Source organism: Neoarius graeffei, chromosome 20 (genome assembly GCF_027579695.1).
Source record: "Neoarius graeffei isolate fNeoGra1 chromosome 20, fNeoGra1.pri, whole genome shotgun sequence".
NCBI classification, from domain to species: Eukaryota; Metazoa; Chordata; class Actinopteri; order Siluriformes; family Ariidae; genus Neoarius; species Neoarius graeffei.
This window is the reverse complement of record NC_083588.1, coordinates 2,989,834-3,009,110: the sequence shown is the minus strand read 5'-3', so window position 1 is coordinate 3,009,110 and position 19,277 is coordinate 2,989,834. Positions and strand designations below refer to the sequence as shown.

General features: G+C 44.7%; 1 protein-coding gene across 1 annotated transcript in view; it reads right to left on the bottom strand.

The window, feature by feature from the left end:
• Positions 1-405: 405 nt before the first annotated feature.
• usp7 (ubiquitin specific peptidase 7 (herpes virus-associated)) overlaps positions 406-19,277 on the bottom strand; it is a 29,752-nt gene continuing 10,880 nt past the window's right edge. The window contains exons 11-31 of the mRNA XM_060901099.1: positions 19,165-19,247; positions 18,968-19,077; positions 16,852-17,008; positions 14,772-14,916; positions 13,400-13,530; positions 13,190-13,324; positions 12,532-12,633; positions 12,330-12,435; positions 12,122-12,214; positions 11,906-11,973; positions 11,694-11,794; positions 11,434-11,587; positions 10,277-10,344; positions 10,062-10,170; positions 5,926-6,003; positions 5,687-5,787; positions 5,329-5,428; positions 5,027-5,146; positions 4,704-4,775; positions 4,381-4,471; positions 406-2,031 (exon numbers count right to left, since the gene is read on the bottom strand). Of these exons, the coding sequence (XP_060757082.1) occupies positions 1,925-2,031; positions 4,381-4,471; positions 4,704-4,775; positions 5,027-5,146; positions 5,329-5,428; positions 5,687-5,787; positions 5,926-6,003; positions 10,062-10,170; positions 10,277-10,344; positions 11,434-11,587; positions 11,694-11,794; positions 11,906-11,973; positions 12,122-12,214; positions 12,330-12,435; positions 12,532-12,633; positions 13,190-13,324; positions 13,400-13,530; positions 14,772-14,916; positions 16,852-17,008; positions 18,968-19,077; positions 19,165-19,247 (2,231 nt within the window). The 3' untranslated portion in view covers positions 406-1,924. The remainder of the gene's footprint in view (positions 2,032-4,380; positions 4,472-4,703; positions 4,776-5,026; positions 5,147-5,328; positions 5,429-5,686; positions 5,788-5,925; positions 6,004-10,061; positions 10,171-10,276; positions 10,345-11,433; positions 11,588-11,693; positions 11,795-11,905; positions 11,974-12,121; positions 12,215-12,329; positions 12,436-12,531; positions 12,634-13,189; positions 13,325-13,399; positions 13,531-14,771; positions 14,917-16,851; positions 17,009-18,967; positions 19,078-19,164; positions 19,248-19,277) is intronic.

Here is a 19,277-nt window from a genome sequence, read left to right as displayed (position 1 = left end):
CTTGCTCTTGAAAAATATTGCACTCACCCAAAGAGACAAACCTGAAAACGTAACGCCGCATCAGCACAAAGGTGAAGGGGCACAAACATGTCCATGTGAACTGCTTTAGTATCGATATAAAGCAGCATATTTGCGTAAATCCCTTTGGGTTTGGCGAGAACATGTTTAAAAAAAAAAAATCATAAACGTCCCACACTCACCCAGCCTGTCCTGCTGATGCTAGCTTGTAAACAGAATATGTAGAATGAACAGATTCAGTTTCAGGAAAAACAACAAAAATTTGGTGACTTAAAATCTCCAGATTTGCAAACATTTCAGCTCAGTGTTTTAATCGCAGCACTGAGGTGCCAGTCGGCGGAGGAAAGAGGTCTGTTCAGGATCACAAGGTTCCATCAATAGTTGCAGTAGCTTTTATAGAAAATTTTATTCAACATACATTTTTCAGCAAAAAGGCAATATACAGGAATAGTTGTTGTACACTGCTGCTACACGGAGGAATTTGACCGAGGGTGGGAACTGGAATCAAAAAGACGTGAACTGCATCTGCACTGAAAACGAACTGTAGCAAGTAGTTGAGGAAAAGAAAAATAAAACTGTCCAAAATAAAACTACACACAATGAATATGAACATCTGAATCGATCTGTACCCAACAAAAGTGTGTCTTTAATTTTACATGTCCATTCTTTTTAAATATACAATTTTAAATGTTTGTCTTTACAAAGCAGACTACGCACTCAGGAGCATGCCTCCTCCTGTGCCGAGTGGGGGGGTGGGGTGGGGTTAAAGGAACAAAATTAAAAAAAAAAAAGGGAGAAAGAAAAAAAAAAAAACCACACAACAATGGTTGGTTTTAAATGCTGGTTTCTCTACATCCTGAACCAGTCTCGCGAAAGTCTGCAGCCTCCTGTAAGCAAAAGGACGAATGTGGAGCAACACCACCTCCCAGCCCATGGCAAAAATGGACAGAGGAAAGAAAGAAAGAGGGTGGAAAACCAGAGAAAGAGAAAGGAAGCACAAGAGGGTGAGCTTGGGGAGAGAGAAAGGAACACACAGGGGCCACAGGGCCAAAACACAACCCAGGATTACATTTACCTATGTGGAGAAATGTAAAACCTGAAGTGCCAACGTGCAAAATGAAGTACAGACGATTCATTTCGTTTGTTGTTTGTTTTTAAAACGATGCGGTGGATCTTTATTTTTATCATACATGTTTTCCATGAAAGATACGACTGAACTCTTAATTGAACTAAGCGAGAGTTGTGTAAACATTGGGGGGGGGGGGAGGGGACAAAAAAAACAAACAAAAAAAAAACCAAACAAAATTAGTTTTGTGCTAAGGGACGAGAAAATACGGAACTGCTTCAGAGTCAACCGCAAGCTGGAGCCATCATGGTGTCCTTTTTGGTGAAAAGTTGGTTAAATATCCGACATCCATCCGTTTGTCTCTTGATTTGGAAACGACCAAATTTTCTTTCCGTCCTCCTCCCTCCCTAAGCACGCAGCAGCTTCTTTGCCGTAACAATTCTTTAAAACCCAAAAATTAAAAAGAAAACCAAAAATGCGAAGGAGGGGGGGAAGGGGAAGAAAAAAAAAAAAAAAATTATACACCTGTCTTGAAAGTTCATACTGTTCCCCGTTTGTTAAAATTCTATTCAATCTCCCAGACAAAAACAGGCAGGCAGGCGACAGAAGTCAAACTGAAGAGCTTCTAAAGGAGGGGGGAGGGGAGGGGAACCCACAACAAAAGAAAAATGCGCAGGAACTCTGGTTTGCTGAAGACTTCATAGGCGGGGCCTGTGTAACCGCAGGGCAGGTGGTAAAAAGTGGCGCACGCACACACACACACACACACACACACACACACACGCAACTTCTGGTTAGAGTCTTTAATCAGGGTCGGTTAGGGCGGAGAGCGCGAGCGCGTCAGTTGTGGATCTTGATAGCCTTCTCCAGGTACGTGTAGCGCCCTCGCTTCGGCGCTTTGTTGAAGTGGTCGAGCCCTAACCAAGGTCTCGGGTGGGACATGTTTCCTGTGGAGGGAAAGAAGAAAAAAGAGCCATCAATCCATATTTGGTAAAATGCAGTCAGTCATGGACAAGATGCACAAGTCAGATACTTGATTTTTTTTCGTTAAAAATCTAATCTTGTGACGTGATTAAACAGAGTTACTGTTATGCCCAAGTTGTTTATTTTCCATCAAAGCACATCCCCTGAAGAATTATTCTACAGCGAGGAGAAACCGTGACTATAGAAATGAGGGGTGTTCACACGGCAACTTTTACTCCGGTGTAGGACCGGGGCTGCCCCGGTAGAGCGTTCACACGGTACAAAGTTATAGCGGTGTAGCCCCTGAAAGCTGCTTAAACCGGTGCAAATCTAACCCTGCTCGGGAGGCGGTTTAAGAAATTTACTCCGGAGTAAATGCTAGTTTGCGGGGCGGCAGCGATATAAAATGGGACGTCTGAACGCTACGGGGTAGACTCGCTACGCGTGAGGAGAGTTGATTACATACGGGCATTGCATAATTTGCATCCTGGTATTTTGCGCTTCCAAAATGGCGAATATCAACAGCAGAACTGCGTGTCTTCCAGTGTTGCCAGATTGGGAGGTTTTAAGTGCATTTTGGCGGATTTGAACATATTTTGGGCTGGAAAACGTCAGCAGTATCTGGCAACACTGGTGTCTTCATCCACGTTGTTTTCCTGGCGCTTGGTGATGCCATGACAACCGGGAAAAGGAAGTACATTTTCACACATTTCATTTCCGCATTATTACTATCGTATAGCACGGTTGCAAAAACTGCTGTGTGAACGCAAGTGGGGCTGCACCGGTGCTAACACGCTTCTCTCTAGTAAGCAGGTTTGTGACGTCTGAACGCTCCACAAAATTTACACCGGTGCAAGATATATCGCAACAAAATACATCGGTGCAGCATCGATGCAAATATGTGCCGTGTGAACACCCCTAAGATCACGTATTACAACGAGGCATTTACAGCTGCACGACTGAGCTGCCGTGACAAACAAACACCTTCTGATCAAACTGTTTAAGGGCTCCTTTGTGCTCAAAATATGTCTCCAGATCCAGGCGGAGCTTTCAGTCCAGACTCTAGTTTTGTGACGCATGTTTTCTGAAAGTGAACGGATCCAGATGAAACAAACTAGAGATCGTGGGGCAGTGCAAGTGAGATATGAACTTTTGAAGGGAAAAAAAAAAACCCCGGCATGAGTTTGAGGAGGGGTTCTGCGATTTACTCAGAAATTTTCAACATTTGTGATGGTCAAACTTTTGACTGAGCTGCCCTCTAGTGGCTGTACTGCTTCATATCCAAATTAAAGGAAAAGGCAACTTTTGTACAAAAATCACCACAGATAGATAAATATATAAAGTAATCGATCATGGAATTTATAGAGAAAGAACAGACCGCATAACAGTATCTTTTAACTTTTCATAATATGGGCTTGCGCTGAGCTCAGCGAAGATGCGTTCCGCCATATTGATCTACTGCGTGACGTCATGCGGCCCACCACTGAAAAGAACTTCAGTGCTTCATGGTAATAAGGTAAAAAACCAGTACAATCGCTTCTTCCAAGTTTCACCAAATGGTTTTATTTATGCAACTTAAACTGTATAACTTTGGTCGAGTATAAACACGGAGCAAAAACACGGCTGAACCCTGAATGACTCCTATTTGGATTTGTCCTACCAAGCCTACTGCGCATGCGTGAAGCGGCTCGGCTTTCCCTTTCGGGCGCTCTCGTTTTCTGTTAGAATTTGGTAAAGAAAAAAATAAATAAATATTATTTACCAGCTTACCGGGTCCATGAACATAAATCCGACAGCTGACAAGGTCGGGACATAAACAAATCGAATACAAGCCACCCGCCGGGACTCCTAATCACAGTGATCTGTCTGTAAACACTGTTTTCATGGGCCCGGTGACGTCATAGATCAGAGCGAGGCGCATTAACGAAAGATTCTGATTGGTTTATAGTTGCCCACAATCTCAAAATGGCTGACTCCTCCAACTTCGGCTCCTCTGTGTCAATTCATGATTTCAAAGTTAAAAATATTTTTTCATGTTCGATATATAATGGAAATAATTAACGGAATTGATTACGTATATGTTTTTCTCCTATTACACACTGTACAAAAGTTGCCTTTTCCTTTAACAAAGGACACATGGAGTCTGTGGCCAGTGACAGTTACAAGGGTTACATTCGGAAGCATCTATTTTTAATAATTGAAGGGAGCGTGAGTGAATCTTTACGCTGTCCAAAAACGAGAACGAGACTAATTCTTATTCTGCGACTGTAAGTGACGACGGGTTTGTCTGTCCGTCCAGGACACAGCGCTGAACATTCAGCTGAATGACCTACCGGGCTGCGGCTCGAAGTCCTTCAGGTTCACTTCATAGTCGTCCTCGTTGAGGTACTGGTGCCGGCCCATCATCACAATCGCAAACTTAAACTGCAAAATGCATGCAAGAAAAAAAATTAAACCACAACAAACTAATGATTACTGAAGCTCATGTTGTGGGGTTCGCCCAGTTCTCAAAAATAAAAACATCTCACAACTGCAGCGTTTTATAATCTACACCACACACGCGTCACAAAATACATCTTTCCTTGTCCGTTTCGCACAGCGGTTGTGTTGAAATCTGCACGCTACGTTGTACACAATGAGCAGCAACAGCGTTTACCTTTTCAAACTCTTTCTCCTGGATATCCAGCATGCTCTGGATCCTCTTCATCACCTCTCTGAAAGGCTCGGCCTGGACACGGCACAACACCAGGTTCGGGTTAATTAATGCTCGTGAACAGACAACTCGATGTACATTCTAGTATAAATGCTCCTGTGAGCAATTCCTGAATAAACGTGTGCAACCAGTTTGATAAATGAGGCAGAGTGGGTGTGGCACAAACACAAAAGCAAGTTTACTCTCCGCAAGCAATTCATCAAGTCAATCCTGCTGCGATATCGCCAGACGCGCTGACCCCGCGCTTTCACAAGACTCGAACGCACCTGACGAATCTTTAGCAAAAACGGAATTCCAAAAGTCCCGAAGACCTCCTTGTGGAAATGTGCAACTGGAATCAGCATCTCGTTCTCCTTATCCAGGTCGACCTGGTCCAGAGGGATTTCCTAACGGACACAAACGAGATTCCAAAAATCAGCACCCGAGACCTTCACAACCTCCACAGAAACCTATCGGAGGAAAACTAATAAAATAAAATTGGAAATATTTGATAAGGTTATGAATCTCAGTTTACAGAACAAAGCAAGGAGAGAGAGTCCCCTCAGGGGCAGCGCGAATAAGATCTCACCTCTATTCTGAACGTCCGACTGGCTGCAGGAGATAAACATTCGAGCAGTTCGTCCTCCTGGTGAACCCCGATAATTTTGTAGCTTACGATTTCCAACAGCCTGCAGGAAAGAAGGGGGGGGGGGGGGGGGGGGGGGGAGATATAAAATGATGCCCAATAAAAGGCTTATGAAAAGCAGAGACAGCGACATGGAGCTCATCAGGTTGAATGGGACACTTGAACAGGAGACATATTAGGAAGCATCCAGTGTCAATATTTCATTAAAATGCTCAGAGCTTTCGACAGAGAACGAGACCAAAGAACAAGACAAACAAAAGCATGAAAACTCCGGTTGAAACACAGTCGCGGTGGTTTATACCTGAGCTTCTCCGAGCCTTTGTCCGAGAGCTCCACGGCCTTTTTACATTCCTCGAGAAGGTCTCGAACACAGCCATGCTTATCTGGGTATAGTGTGATCTCCTGGTGGACAGAAGCAAAAATCAGGAATGGAACAAAGTGAACAGAGATTATCCAGCTTCGCTTCAGGTCTACGAATTCAATAAAAGAAAACATTAACAAGAACTGAACGCAGGAAGCTCCTTGAGGAACTCGCTTTACCTCCTCCCGAAACTGACTGTTGAGCCATATGGACTTGAAACTCCTCCGGTTTTCAAAGTCCGTGATCTTCATCTTGAGCTGCAAGAGGAGACATGAATTAATCAGAGGACTGGAGCTGAACCCGCACCACAGGGCTCAGGTTCCTGTCCAGGGAGCTCGGATTGCCACGTTGAACACGTCAGGTTTTTCAGGAGCACTGTGGAGAATGCTCATAAGGTACCAATGATCATTCTAGTCAGGATGTGCTGCTTTACTCACTCATATTCAAAACACACCAGTAAAAGCTCAAACTTCCAAAAACATCATGGGAGTATAAGCAAAAAGTTGTCTTTACAGCTGTTGTGTTGTACTTTTGCACCCAATGAATCACTATTTTTCACTCGCACTTGACCTCATGAGAACCAGGACACAAAGACATCACCAGGACACCACAGCACGAATAAAGCAAGCTCTTAAATTTGTGAAGAATCTCAGTCATCCAGGTACATAGTAATCCGTGGTTGGTTGAAGAGAGCAACTGGACTTGCTTGAAGATTCTTGAAAACGTTTTGCCTCTCATCCGAAAGGCTTCTTCAGTTCTGTCTGACTAATACAGGGATGAGAATGAAAAATATTTAAAAAGTCTGAAAAAACCAGGGCGGGGCCCATAGCCCAAGGGGGCGGGGCCCAGGGGTTCCAGGGGCTAATGATTTTTGGCTATTTTTTATTTAACCCCAAAACCATTAATTTTATCAGCAAAAAGTTGCAACGTATTCGGAAATAAATTCCCCTTCTTGGTGGACTACCAGGTGAAAATGATTAATATGGTACAAGAGACTTGTTTTTAAATCAATTCACATTTGATGACTTCAAAAAAAAAAATCAATGCACCTTTTAATATAAACGAGCTCTACAGTATTATATTTCTGCATTTTTGCTATTCATGTCTTTGAATACTCTAATCCTGTACAATGAAGTGCAAACCAGAAAAAAGTTCTGTCAATTCTCTGAAGCTTTCTTCTGATGTTCTCATGGTAGCAGGAGCTCTTGCATATTAAGCAGGCAACATTCAACATCACTCATCACTTCCCTTTCAACTGTTGTGTGCACTAACTAGGATTTATCTGGACAGGATGTTGTGTAATGTAATGCAATGCAGATACCATACGGTCAATTTGAAGATCGAGATGGTGATTTTGAGTTAAACAACAGGCATGTACAATGGGCATTACAAATTGGAATTTTTTTTTTTTAAAATCAAAAACTAAAAGTTCATCTCGGCCTAAAAAAATGTGGGCAGACGCTCCCACACGGCACATGCCAGCAATTCCCCCCCATGAAACGAGCAATAAGTAGGAGAGTTATACACGGTATCATACCTAAAATTTTATCAGAAATATAGATATGATACTATGATTCTCCCCAACATGCTACATTAGACAAGCTAACCTCATTTATAAAAAGATACACACTTCTATATGACGTGTATTTGATATATATGATGTATATTCATACATTGTTACTTTACGGAAATCTTCAATAAGTTTGGTCTTTCCATGCCAGCCTGTTGTAGACCTATAATGCACATGAACTGACACTCCTCACCTCAACATGTCCTTTACAATCATTTAAGCCACCATGGGCAATGCTGAAACCACTGCTGCAAACAGTACATCACGCGAAACTGTCATTATTTTCTACCCTTATTAGACGGAGATTCTTTTGTGTAATCTGAGCTGAAGTGGGTTTTGTACTTTGGTTTTTTGGGGCGCGCACTCTCTCTCGGCTATGCCGGTCGGTCCTCGAGAAAAGGGATAAAAGCCCGCCCACACTGAAAGCTGATTGGCTTATTTTGCTGAGTAACCCAATCAGGATGCTCTTTGTCTGGCATGCGCTACATCAACAGGCACACAGGCAGTGTTGCCACATTGGGTGGTTTTAAGTGCATTTTGGCGGGTTTTGAACATATTTTGGGATGGAAAACGTCAGCAATATCTGGCAACATTGCACACAGTCTCCCTCGCACATTTTAAGATGCATGATGCAGACCTTAATGTTGCACGCGCACGCTCTTGCTCGCTTCTATCAATATGCAGGAGACTCCCGGAAGTTCTGGGAGACTTGGGATGTCTGCGTTATAAGCTGACCACAGATCGTTAATCATAACCCCCCCCCCGGAAATTTCTCAACGGATTTACATCGATCATTTTGGTCTGAAAAAGTCGGAAATCCGCCAATCGGCGGAAAATTCTCATGCCTGCTAATAGGGAGTATCCAGTATTTATCCTCTCATGGATCATACAGGGTTTCCCCAGGTTTGACCACCATAAATTTAAGACCTTTTTAAGACCACTTAAATAAGAATTAAAACCTACATCGCACCCATTATGTGGTCGTAGAACACCAGATCAAATTCACAATAATGACAAATGTTTCAAGTAAAAATACTTTTATTATAAAGGTTATATACTTACAAGTCATTATGTGCATTGCTTGTCGAATCTTCACATTCAAGACAAGCAAGACCGAATTTTGTTCTGTAAGACGTTTTGTTTTTTTCCACAGGAGAATGTTGTAGCGACTTCCGAGTCTGGGAACACAGCCTTAAAAAGTTCGCTTATGCCCTCATTCGAGCTGTGCGAGTGGTGTCCTGTAATTGTTTTTAAAATCCAGAGCACCTCTGCCCAAAGTGTCAGGGTTCCACCGACACCCATCATGCCACTGCTCGGCCCTTGTGTTGTTGCTTGCCTTGCCGATGATGTCTGGCTTGGCTGACGCTGCTGATGTTCGACAGTGGTGCTCGTGCCAACTCCAGGTGCATTCGGAGATTGAACCGTGCAGAACTGAGTGATGGGCTGGTGGCGGTGGAAGGCAGATGCAATGCGCTTTGAGCTCTTCATGTGAGACTCTAAAGCGAAATGACCTATAGTGGACAACTTGAAGGTCTTTCGACAAACACAGCATCTTGCTTCAACGTCGCTTCCAGGAACCTCCCTCACCCAATCACGAGATCTTTCATCTGAAAGCCACTGCTGATTAAAACGACACTTCCCCATGCTGCGATTTGCGGAGTCTCCTCTCCACCACGGACTCCGACGATTGCGCCGGTGCGAAAATGTATCAGTATTGTTTCTCTTTGTGCATACTCCAAGAAATTCACTGATGTTACGCAAAACCCACGTTTTCACATTGTAGAATAGTATGAGTAAATTTAAGACCTTTGTTTAAAAAAAAAATTAAGACTTGAGCAAAGCAATTTAAGACTTTTTAAGGCCTTAATTTTGGAATATTAAATTTAAGACTTTTAAGACCCTGCGGCTACTATGTCATAGAATCCGAATCAGAATGCTGATGGCTGCAGTGTAAGTGGCTGATAAAAGATGTCTTAGACACCCACCTCTGTTCAGTGATGGTCGTTCCAGGTTGACAAAAATGAACGATCCTCTCTGGCTAAGATGTCTGCCAGTTTTCCGGAAGTCCTCTCATACTCCCGCACCAGTCGAAGGGAACTCATTCCAAAGTTTATCAGCCACCTACAATGCAGCCATCAGCATTCTGATTCTATAATGATCCATGAGAGGATAAATACTGGATACGCCCTTTAGTCAGACAGAACTGAAGATGCCTTTAGGATGAGAGACGAAACGTTTAAGAATCTTCAAGCAAGTCCAGTTGCTCTCTTCAACCAACCAGAGATTACTATGTACCTGGATGACTGAGATTCTTCACATATGTTTCTACGCACTTTGGGATGAGATCCCTTCGACTGGTGCGGGAGTATGAGAGGACTTCCAGAAAACTGGCAGACATCTTAGCCAGAGAGGATCGTTCATTTTTGCCAACCTGGAACGACCATCACTGAACAGAGGTGGGGGTCTATGACATCTTTTATCAGCCGCCTACAATGCAGCCATCAGCATTCTGATTCGGATTCTATGATGATCCATGAGAGGATAAATACTGGATACTCCCTTTAGTCAGACAGAACTGAGGAAGCCTTTAGGATGAGGAGGCGAAACGTTTTCAAGAATCTTCAAGCAAGTCCAAAGCACGCTCTTACTTCTGACCTTCACTTAAACCGTTTCTCTGCGTGTTCCTGGTTTCCTTTCAATTCAGAATTCAACGACGAAGATGCCGAATGAATCGGATCATCTCACCTGTTGGTAGTAGAGCTTCTTGGGCTGCCGTGGTTTGAAGAACTGCAGCAGGTCTCGGAGAGTTCCTTCGTAGTTGTGCCTGAGTGGGTTGCCCGGGCCGTCCCTGTACCTTACCAGGACGAAGAGGAAAATGCCTTAAAACTAGTTCTAAAAATATTTAGCGATTAATTTCCGTCAGTCATTCGGACAATGAAGTGAGACGGGAGTAAACTTACCCTTGCGACTTGAAGAACTGTAGGAGCATGGGGTCAGTGTTTAACCTCTGCGCAACAGTCTTCGCCACCTACAAATAACATTAAAAAGAAACCACATCAGCAAACGAGGGAAGCAGATCAATCCCTCGTCCGTGTCCAGATTCACTAAAGCTTTAACTGCTCAAGCAGTGGCTTCGGCTTCCAGAAACAAGTTAACCAAGATTTAATTAAGTCACAAGACAGCAGCTGAAAACGCAACGGAGGAATCGAGTGTTTAATGAAAGATTAAAAGCAGAACTATCATGTGGATTACAATACGAACCAAACCAGTGGAATTTCTCCTCCTTGAACTCAAACATGAAGAGATGACCTCTTTGGAAGGATGATTTAATCAATTGCTGTCACTGAGAATTAAATCTCGTTATCTTTTGAAAAGAACAGTTCAAAATCAGTACGACTCAGGGAATGCCCAGGAAAGAGGCGTGGTCTCTGAATCTGTCAAATCATGACAGAGGTCAGTCCCACAAACAATGGATGTTTGAGTAAGGAAGGCGTGGCCTCGAACTGCCAGTCATAGAGAAGGTTTAGCCGCTCGTCAGTCTCCACGAAGGAGGTGGAGCATGATGACTCAAATATTTTTGATTTGCCATGATTTTTTTTTTTTTAAAATAACACGACCAATAGGGAAGCACGGTGGTGTAGTGGTTAGTGCTGTCGCCTCACAGCAAGAAGGTTCGAACCCCGTGGCCGGCGAGGGCCTTTCTGTGCGGAGTTTGCATGTTCTCCGCGTGGGTTTCCTCCGGGTGCTCCGGTTTCCCCCACAGTCCAAAGACATGCAGGTTAGGTTAACTGGTGACTCTAAATTGAGCGTAGGTGTGAATGTGAGTGTGAATGGTTGTCTGTGTCTATGTGTCAGCCCTGTGATGACCTGGCGACTTGTCCAGGGTGAACCCCGCCTTTCGCCCGTAGTCAGCTGGGATAGGATCCAGCTCGCCTGCGACCCTGTAGAACAGGATAAAGCGGCTACAGATAATGATGAGACAACCAATAACCTGCATTGCATTCAGTTCTCAGCTGCTTTCATACCGCCTGTACGCACAATCATCTGAAGCGCACACACACATTTAAATGTTCCATCTCTCACCCAGTCAAGACTGTTTCATTCAAAGCAAACCAACCTGGAAGTAGTTCATTCTATTAGATAGTGTCACAACGAAGCCCGGGTCGTTGTGGATGGTTTTATCACAAAAGATGACGTCCACGCGGTGGTACAGGTCTCTGAAGTAGTCTTTCGCCGTTGGCAGCTCACTGTTGTCGTTTTCTGGGTCATCCCTGTGAAACAGATGACAGGAGGGGTCATTTGATGATTTTTTTTTTTTTCCCCCCCCTGAGAAATTGAACAGAAACTCTGAAAGCTGACTGAGGACAGAATGCGTACTTCTGGAACACGATGATGTCTCCGTCCATGAGCTCGTCCAGAGCTTTATCCAGGGAGACGTCGTAGTCCTGTATCCGCTCTGTTAAATTCGGTTTAACTTCCTGCCGTGTGCGGGATTAGTCACAGATTAACAACGTAGCAAAAACGAGACTGAGGAACAGAATCAGTGTGTGAACAGAAGACAAACAGACTTGAGACAAAAGAAAACATGCCTCATAGAGGATAAGAGAAGTTCCCTGCTGAAACCCTGCTCTTTCACACATGACGGGCAGCAAGTCTCCTGTTTCACAACACGGAGAGAGAAAGTCCGTCAGTTTCCCATCATTAACACCGCAAATGAGCTTTATCTCTTTAACGAGGTCATTTAAAATAAGAGAGAGACGTGGGGTGTTCGGAACCTCATCTGGACGTTAATTTCAACGACTCACGTATTTTACAGGATATAGGTGTGTAGATATGTCCACAATAATTTAAGCTTCTGGTTTTTGGGTCGTACATCTTCAAGAACAACATGACATCATCTGAAAATCCAAGGAAGAAAAGAAGAGTAAGCCAGAAAGCTCGAGGTAAATCAAGCTGGTGAAATGATTTCGAGGGAAAATTTACATTTGTGGGGGATGGGGGTGTCACACTCACGGTCTTTGTCAAACTTGGGTAACGTTGCTCCGCTGGCGGCCATTTCCGGATCTACCGTTTCCAGAAATATTGTCCAGGGATTCTCGTTGTCGCTCAAGTCAATCATCTAGTGAGTGAAGTAGAGCAAAGTCTATCTTAAGCATCGACACGGACCTCATACGGAACGTTCAGAACGACTTCCGTGGCTTTGTTCATCACTTACGGACTTGTTGCAGTCTGCTTCGTAGTCCAGCATGGCTGGCCGCTTGGTGCCGTTGCTCCTGGCCTGCATGGGCCACAGCCGCATCTGGTCCTGTGGGAAACCCTGCAGGAACACAGTCAACACCACCAGGTTGAGGAGACGGCGCACAGAAGCAGGAGATTCTGATCTGATCATAAGGAGTTTGATTAAATGACACTGAAGAGGCTTAGAAACAGCTCTACAACTTGATCCTGATAATTTGCACATCCTGCATGTTCATAAACACCCTCATGTCCTGCTGCCCTTCATACAGCTGGTTAACCTACAACTCTTGGGGGTTATTGAGAGCGATTTCAGCATCAGTTTCGATTTGCACCATCATTAAAAAAAAAAAAAAAAGTGATCAACTGATTTAATAAACCTTTTTTGACTTAATCATCAAATCAGCAAAGCTCAACACCGACAATTCTGCTCTCTGTTAAAACCAGCCATATGAACGCAGGCCCCGTCCTCTGTTGGAAAACTAAGTCTGGTGTCCTCGGCTGCTTTAACAAGGTGGAATTTCCTTACAGAACCTTGAACGTCTCCAGAAGCTCCTAAGGGTGCTGCTGTTAGAACCGTGAGAGAGCCAGCAGGTGAACCCAACATGGTGTGTTGAGGGATGCGCTGTTGAGCTCACCATGGTCTGAGAGAGGTTCTGCACAAACTCGGCCAGGGTGGAGCTCTTCAGCACCTTGAACACTGTGTACTTCACTTTCTCCTCGTCGTACATATCGTTGCCCTGGTGACCACAGAACTGGTCCTCTGTCACCATCTACAAATGAAAACACACACGTCTAAGAGCCTTCCTGAGCTCAGAACTGAACTAAGTGAGAGAAACTCTCCTCACCTGCACTTGCATGTAGAGATGAGCTTCCTGGCGCTCCTTTCTTTTCTGTGCCTCCACCCGCTTCTCCTCCTGCAGTCTCTCCACCAGCTGCTGAGGGATGTCCATGTCTGTGACCGGCTGCAGCACCTCACCTGGACACAGTGTGACAATCATGATGCTACATCACTGCAATGCTTCCCGATATTTTAGGATTATCCAATTACAAGAGTCGTGTGTCAATGTTCAGAGTCCTCTGCTGTCCACAAGGTGAACTGGCAAGCAACACACCCTGCTTTCAGACCAAACAGTTCGAGGGACGACCCACCGAGGAGCCGCTCTAAGAAAATCAGTGAAGAGATGAAAACCGGCTAACGGTCACCCAAGAGCAACATCACTAGTTTTTCTTCAGATGACCGTACGTAGTCTTGCGAAAACAGCAAACGTGAGGATTTCAACTTGTCCACTTTGCTGTGTCGGTTGCAAGTTTCTTTCAAAACGGATCACTCCATTGTGCCGTCGAACAGGGGAGACCAGGAAGTGTCGTGCACCGAGAATCTTTATTTTCCATTGATTTTCATGATTGGCAGCTGCTGGTGCTGCACCGGCTCACGTGTTTGACCAGTCAGAACGTACACTTCCGTCACTCATGGTTCCCCGTCCCTACCCTGAAGTCAGATCTTAAAAAGTCCTTCAAAACAGTCTTCAAAAACAAGTATAATCATCCTCCCTTCACTGCGCACACAAAAAAAAAAAGGGGGGGGGGGGGGGGGGGGGGGACAGGACACTTCAACAGTTTGAGGAACTATGAAAAAGTTCCTCTTGTCCGAAATCACCTGCCAATTCCGACCCTGTGCCGAAACTATCTGCATTGCAAGTGGTCACTTTCGGAAAAAACATACAGCGTGAAATCAGCAATATTCAGGATGAGGGCAGTCCTCATTTCATGGAAAAACATCAAGACACAAACACCCCACCCTAAATTACCCTTCCTAATTAAAACATGATCTGCTAAACCCAAGATTTTTATGTTGGCTTATTTTTCGTTTGGATACCAGGTTCCTCTATTACCCACAATGCCCTTCAACAACCCATCGATGGCAGAGGAGTGAGATTTGGTCTCGTCAAGCCGAATCTCGGCCGTCATTCATCGTTTGCACGGACTACGTTCTCTCTCCGCTTGATTTTCACCATGCTACGTTTTGGCTTCTTCACAACTGGTCTAAGCTCAGAGGGAACCTTCTAATCAGAGCAGTCCAGAGTTTAACAGGTTACGTAACGGAGCGTTTGGTGCTCACGTGCGCTCCGGTTTTGTGTTCCGTAACCACCGGACCATCACAGAGCAACTGGTTTCGGTCAGATTTAAAAGGAAATGGCAGAAATTAAACCCACTTACTGAGCTTGGACTCTCGGATGTAGACCAGCATGTAGGCGTTGGTGCAGTGGCGCACGGAGAGATCGTCGTCATGGCCACCGTAGTTGTGTTCGATGGCCTCTTCTTTAGTGCATCGGGAAACAACATCGTCGTCGAACTTGCACCACTGGAGGAAGGGAAACAAATTAACTCCACCAGCCTGCGGCCTGAATGTATGCATACAACCCACATTTTATTCACATCTTAAATTAAGCTTGGATGAATTGCAGGAAAAAACAACAAAGCTTTCATGGGAACTCTGCTGCTAGTGTGGCGTCTTGTGAACGAGTGAAGATCAGACATCCTTCCTCCTGTTCAGCCTCAGAAATAAGTTAGCAAACATTACGAGACAACTGGAAGGTTCATCTCAGCGGTTAGCATTGCAGACATCGTCTTCCCTTCTCCACCACAGCAACGTTTCGAAACTTGACTGATGAAACACACCGAGCTGATTCGTCCTCCCAGGCATCAAAAGTCACCAAGATTCTTTAAATGCTGGGCAACGTGATGAAGTCAATCTCATGGAAAATTATCTGCCGATACCTCTTGTAATTGTTAGGAACTTAAGCTGACCGCGATATCCTGATGCACATGCGTCGGTAAATTGAGACATGATGGTTTTGTCACATCACTCTTCTAGCTGGAGGCTCTCCAGAATATTGAGAGCGGGTGTGGATGAAGCAGACTGAGCCCATGGACTAAACATATCATAAACATACCAAAAACATGTTCTTTAAAAACTGAATTTACATAAATTTTGCACCACTTAACTATTTGAAGAGCAGTTGAGGGAAAAACAACGTTTTGCATTTCATTTGTGGCTGATTAACGCTGAGGGAGGAAGAGGAGTGGGGGGGGGGACAAAAACCCACAACCCCACACACTTAAAGGAACAGTCCACCGTATTTCCATAATGAAATATGCTCTTACCTGAATTGAGACGAGCTGCTCCGTACCTATCCGAGCTTTGCGCGACCTCCCAGTCAGTCAGACGTGCCGTCACTCCTGTTAGCAATGCAGCTAGGCTCAGCATGGCCAACGGTATTTTTTGGGGCTGTAGTTAGATGCGACCAAACTCTTCCACGTTTTTCCTGTTTACGTAGGTTTATATGACCAGTGATATGAAACAAGTTCAGTTACACAAATTGAAACGTAGCGATTTTCTATGCTATGGAAAGTGCGCACTATAATGACAGGCGTACTAACACCTTCTGCGCGCTTCGGCAGAGCATTGATACGGAGCTCAGATATCAATGGGCTGCCGAAGCGCGCAGAAGGTGTTAGTTCGCCTGTCATTACAGTGCGCACTTTCCATAGCATAGAAAATCGCTACGTTTCAATTTTTTTAACTGAACTTGTTTCATATCACTGGTCATATAAACCTGTGTAAACAGGAAAAACGCGGAAGAGTTTGGTCGCATCTAACTACAGCCCCAAAAAATACCGTTGGCCATGCTGAGCCTAGCTGCATTGCTAACAGGAGTGACAGCGCGTCTGACTGACTGGGAGGTCGCGCAAAGCTCGGAGAGGTACGGAGCAGCTCGTCTCAATTCAGGTAAGAGCATATTTCATTATGGAAGTACGGTGGACTGTTCCTTTAATTAATTAGACAAGACCAAAAAGTCATCCTTAAGTATAACACAAACAAGGCAAGGTGCTGAGTCTATAGCATGCAGCAAATACAATTCTCAGAACTACAGATGTTTACATATTAGAGACGTCAGACAGCTGTCACTCTGAACAGAGACGCAAAGTCACAATACGTTTTCAATCTCAAAAGGTCAGACTCTTTTCAATTTCAAAAAAATGTTATTACACCTTAAAATACTCCATTTCAAACCAGTTGCATTGTGTTACCGTTTCTCTGGGAACGGCTTATTCAGAGCAACCTGGAATGTGAAATTCTAACCTCATCGGCAACTGCCATGGACGTGCCGTTACTGGAAAAGTAATCAACGAGCTGAGCGACATCTGTCTTGGGCTCTAATATGCTCATCTATTATAAGAAAAACCCCCCCGAAATAAGGAAATGGGTCCTCACTATTGGCTCCGTGACACTCACTTTGCCGTCTCCTTTGGGGTTGAGATAGACGACGTAGTGGCCGCCGTGGTTGTCTCCGCTGTGCACCAACACAGCGTGCAGGATGTAATTGGCCGGGTCCTTCACATCCGGCTTCTGCAGGAACTCGTCCAGTGGTAACTGATCGGGAAACTCGAACCTGAGGACGCAACATGAAATCATCACACACCTCGACCCTCATCAGCAGGGAAAAAGCTTTCAGCAGCTGGGAACTATCGAGTCAGTGATCGGTGCTTCAACGCAACTCATCACCCAGGGTTATTTTGAGAACTAAGAGTACTCTCGGCATGACATGCACTCGTACTTCATCAACCGGAGGATTTGATTCATCTGATGCAGTAAACTCCAGTGCCCACCGAGTGCGTGTACAAACGATGCGGAGTGTGTAATTGAGTAGGTTTGGATCTAAACTCGGAGCCGTTAAAGAATGCAAACAACTGGCCGACTCAGGAGAGTAGCTGCTTGGTCAAAGGAGATTCAAGATACGGTTTAAAAATTACATTTTAATTACTTTCAGGCTTTAGCTCGCATCGTAATAAAGCCTGTGATTTTACACACACACACACACAGAGCAGTCGCGAACGACTTCAAACAACCGTCTCGTCATGGTCTATGCTCACTTCATGGAGTCTAACAAAGTGATCAAGTCTCCGCAGTGCACAACATGCACCATCTATAAACACGGAACGGTGTTATGTATTTGGAAGTCAAAGCGTATGAGCCGGTCATGATTAACTGAAAGGGGAGATAAGAACACACATGACGGACTTTTATTAGGTCGAAAAGTACAAATGCGAATTTATTTCCTTGCTAAACATGCAAAATGTGATGCATTTATTTGTATTTAAAACAGCATTCAAAACGGGAACGTTCTCAATATTAATCAAATTTTTCATTTCAGGACTGTGGGGAAAACCTACCACACCCCTTTGCATTATAATCTATCAACTGGATTTTTTTTTTTGTGGGGGGGGGGGGGGGGGGGGGGGGGCAACACTGCACTGTGAGGTAACAAATATTCGAATGAAAACTGCTTTAAAAAAAAAAAAAAAAACCACAAGCAAGCAATGCATTTATAAAAAAAAAACAAAAAAACGAAAAAGATTTAAAACCACCCCAAGTTATCCGACTAAAGAGTAATACTTCAAGTACAGCTTGTATTTTAACTGTCTCCACCCATAACTCTGCAGTTGTGTGTGTGTGTGTGTGTGTGTGTCTCTCCAAGGCTGAGATTTAGGTGGTGTTTACATTAGACCGTATCCGTCTCGTTTTCGTCGCGGATGCACTGTCCGTTCACATTAAAACGCTGGGAAACGACTCCACAGGTGGAACAACTTGAATCCGCCAGGGCCCACGTATTCAACCCAGCTCGTATCTGATCCGGTGCTGTGTAAACATTGAGATACGAGGAAACGCAGTGCTGAGCTCTTGCTGACGTCGTCATTGGACGACGTCACTGTGACATCCACCTTCCTGATTCGCTGGCGTTGTTCATGCCACGTTGGTCATGTGACGCGACTGCTGAAAAACGGCGCAGACTTCACTTCCTGCTATTGTTTCTGCCTTGTACCACCTTTTTGTTTTTCATTAAAGGAGTATAAAAGTATGAATATAATGCTTTGCCATTCTTAATGTTGTTCATGGTAAGATGCAAATACTGCCCATTGTGTAGTTATGATTGTCTTTAGGCTTGCCATCCTTCCACTTGCAAGTGGTGAGTGACTTGTGCATGCCCGATATGCACTGGGCTCACACACACACAGCGGCTCAGTCCCCAGTCACTGCTCGTGCGCTTCACTTGCGCGCTCTGTGAGCTGCGCAGGGCCGGAGTGCGCACCCTCCAGAGGGCACTCGCTGTTCAGGGCGGAGTGATTTGGAGCGCAGCCGCTGAGGAGGAAGCGCTGAGCCGCACTGACACATTTCAACTTGCGTGCCGTCTAATTAGTCATGTGATTAGCGTATCTGTGTGCACGCGAATCGTTTTAAAAACGTTAATCTGATGATCTGCTGATACGGTCTAATGTAAACACCACCATAGGATGCAGCCTGCTTGGTCATCATGAGGACTGATTCAGCAGTCTTGCTCCGTGGTTCTTACCTGTCGTTGATTTTAATATTTTGGTCGGTCTGGGGGTCATACATGAACCTCATGAGCTGTAAATGCAGGATGGGAGGAAAAGTGAGGAACTTGACCCCCTTCTCAGCTTCCTGGAAAACAGAAGTACGAGTCAGGACCATTATGAACTCCAAGCGTGCGGGTGGTTTAACGGCGAGTTGCGAAAGCGAGATGTGCACCTGTAGGCCGTGCTCCCCCGCATCGTACTTGTTATCCCCGTCGAGCTGCTCCACCGCCACGTAATCTTTAAATGACTCAAAGACTGTGGGGGGGGGGCACACATATTGAAACA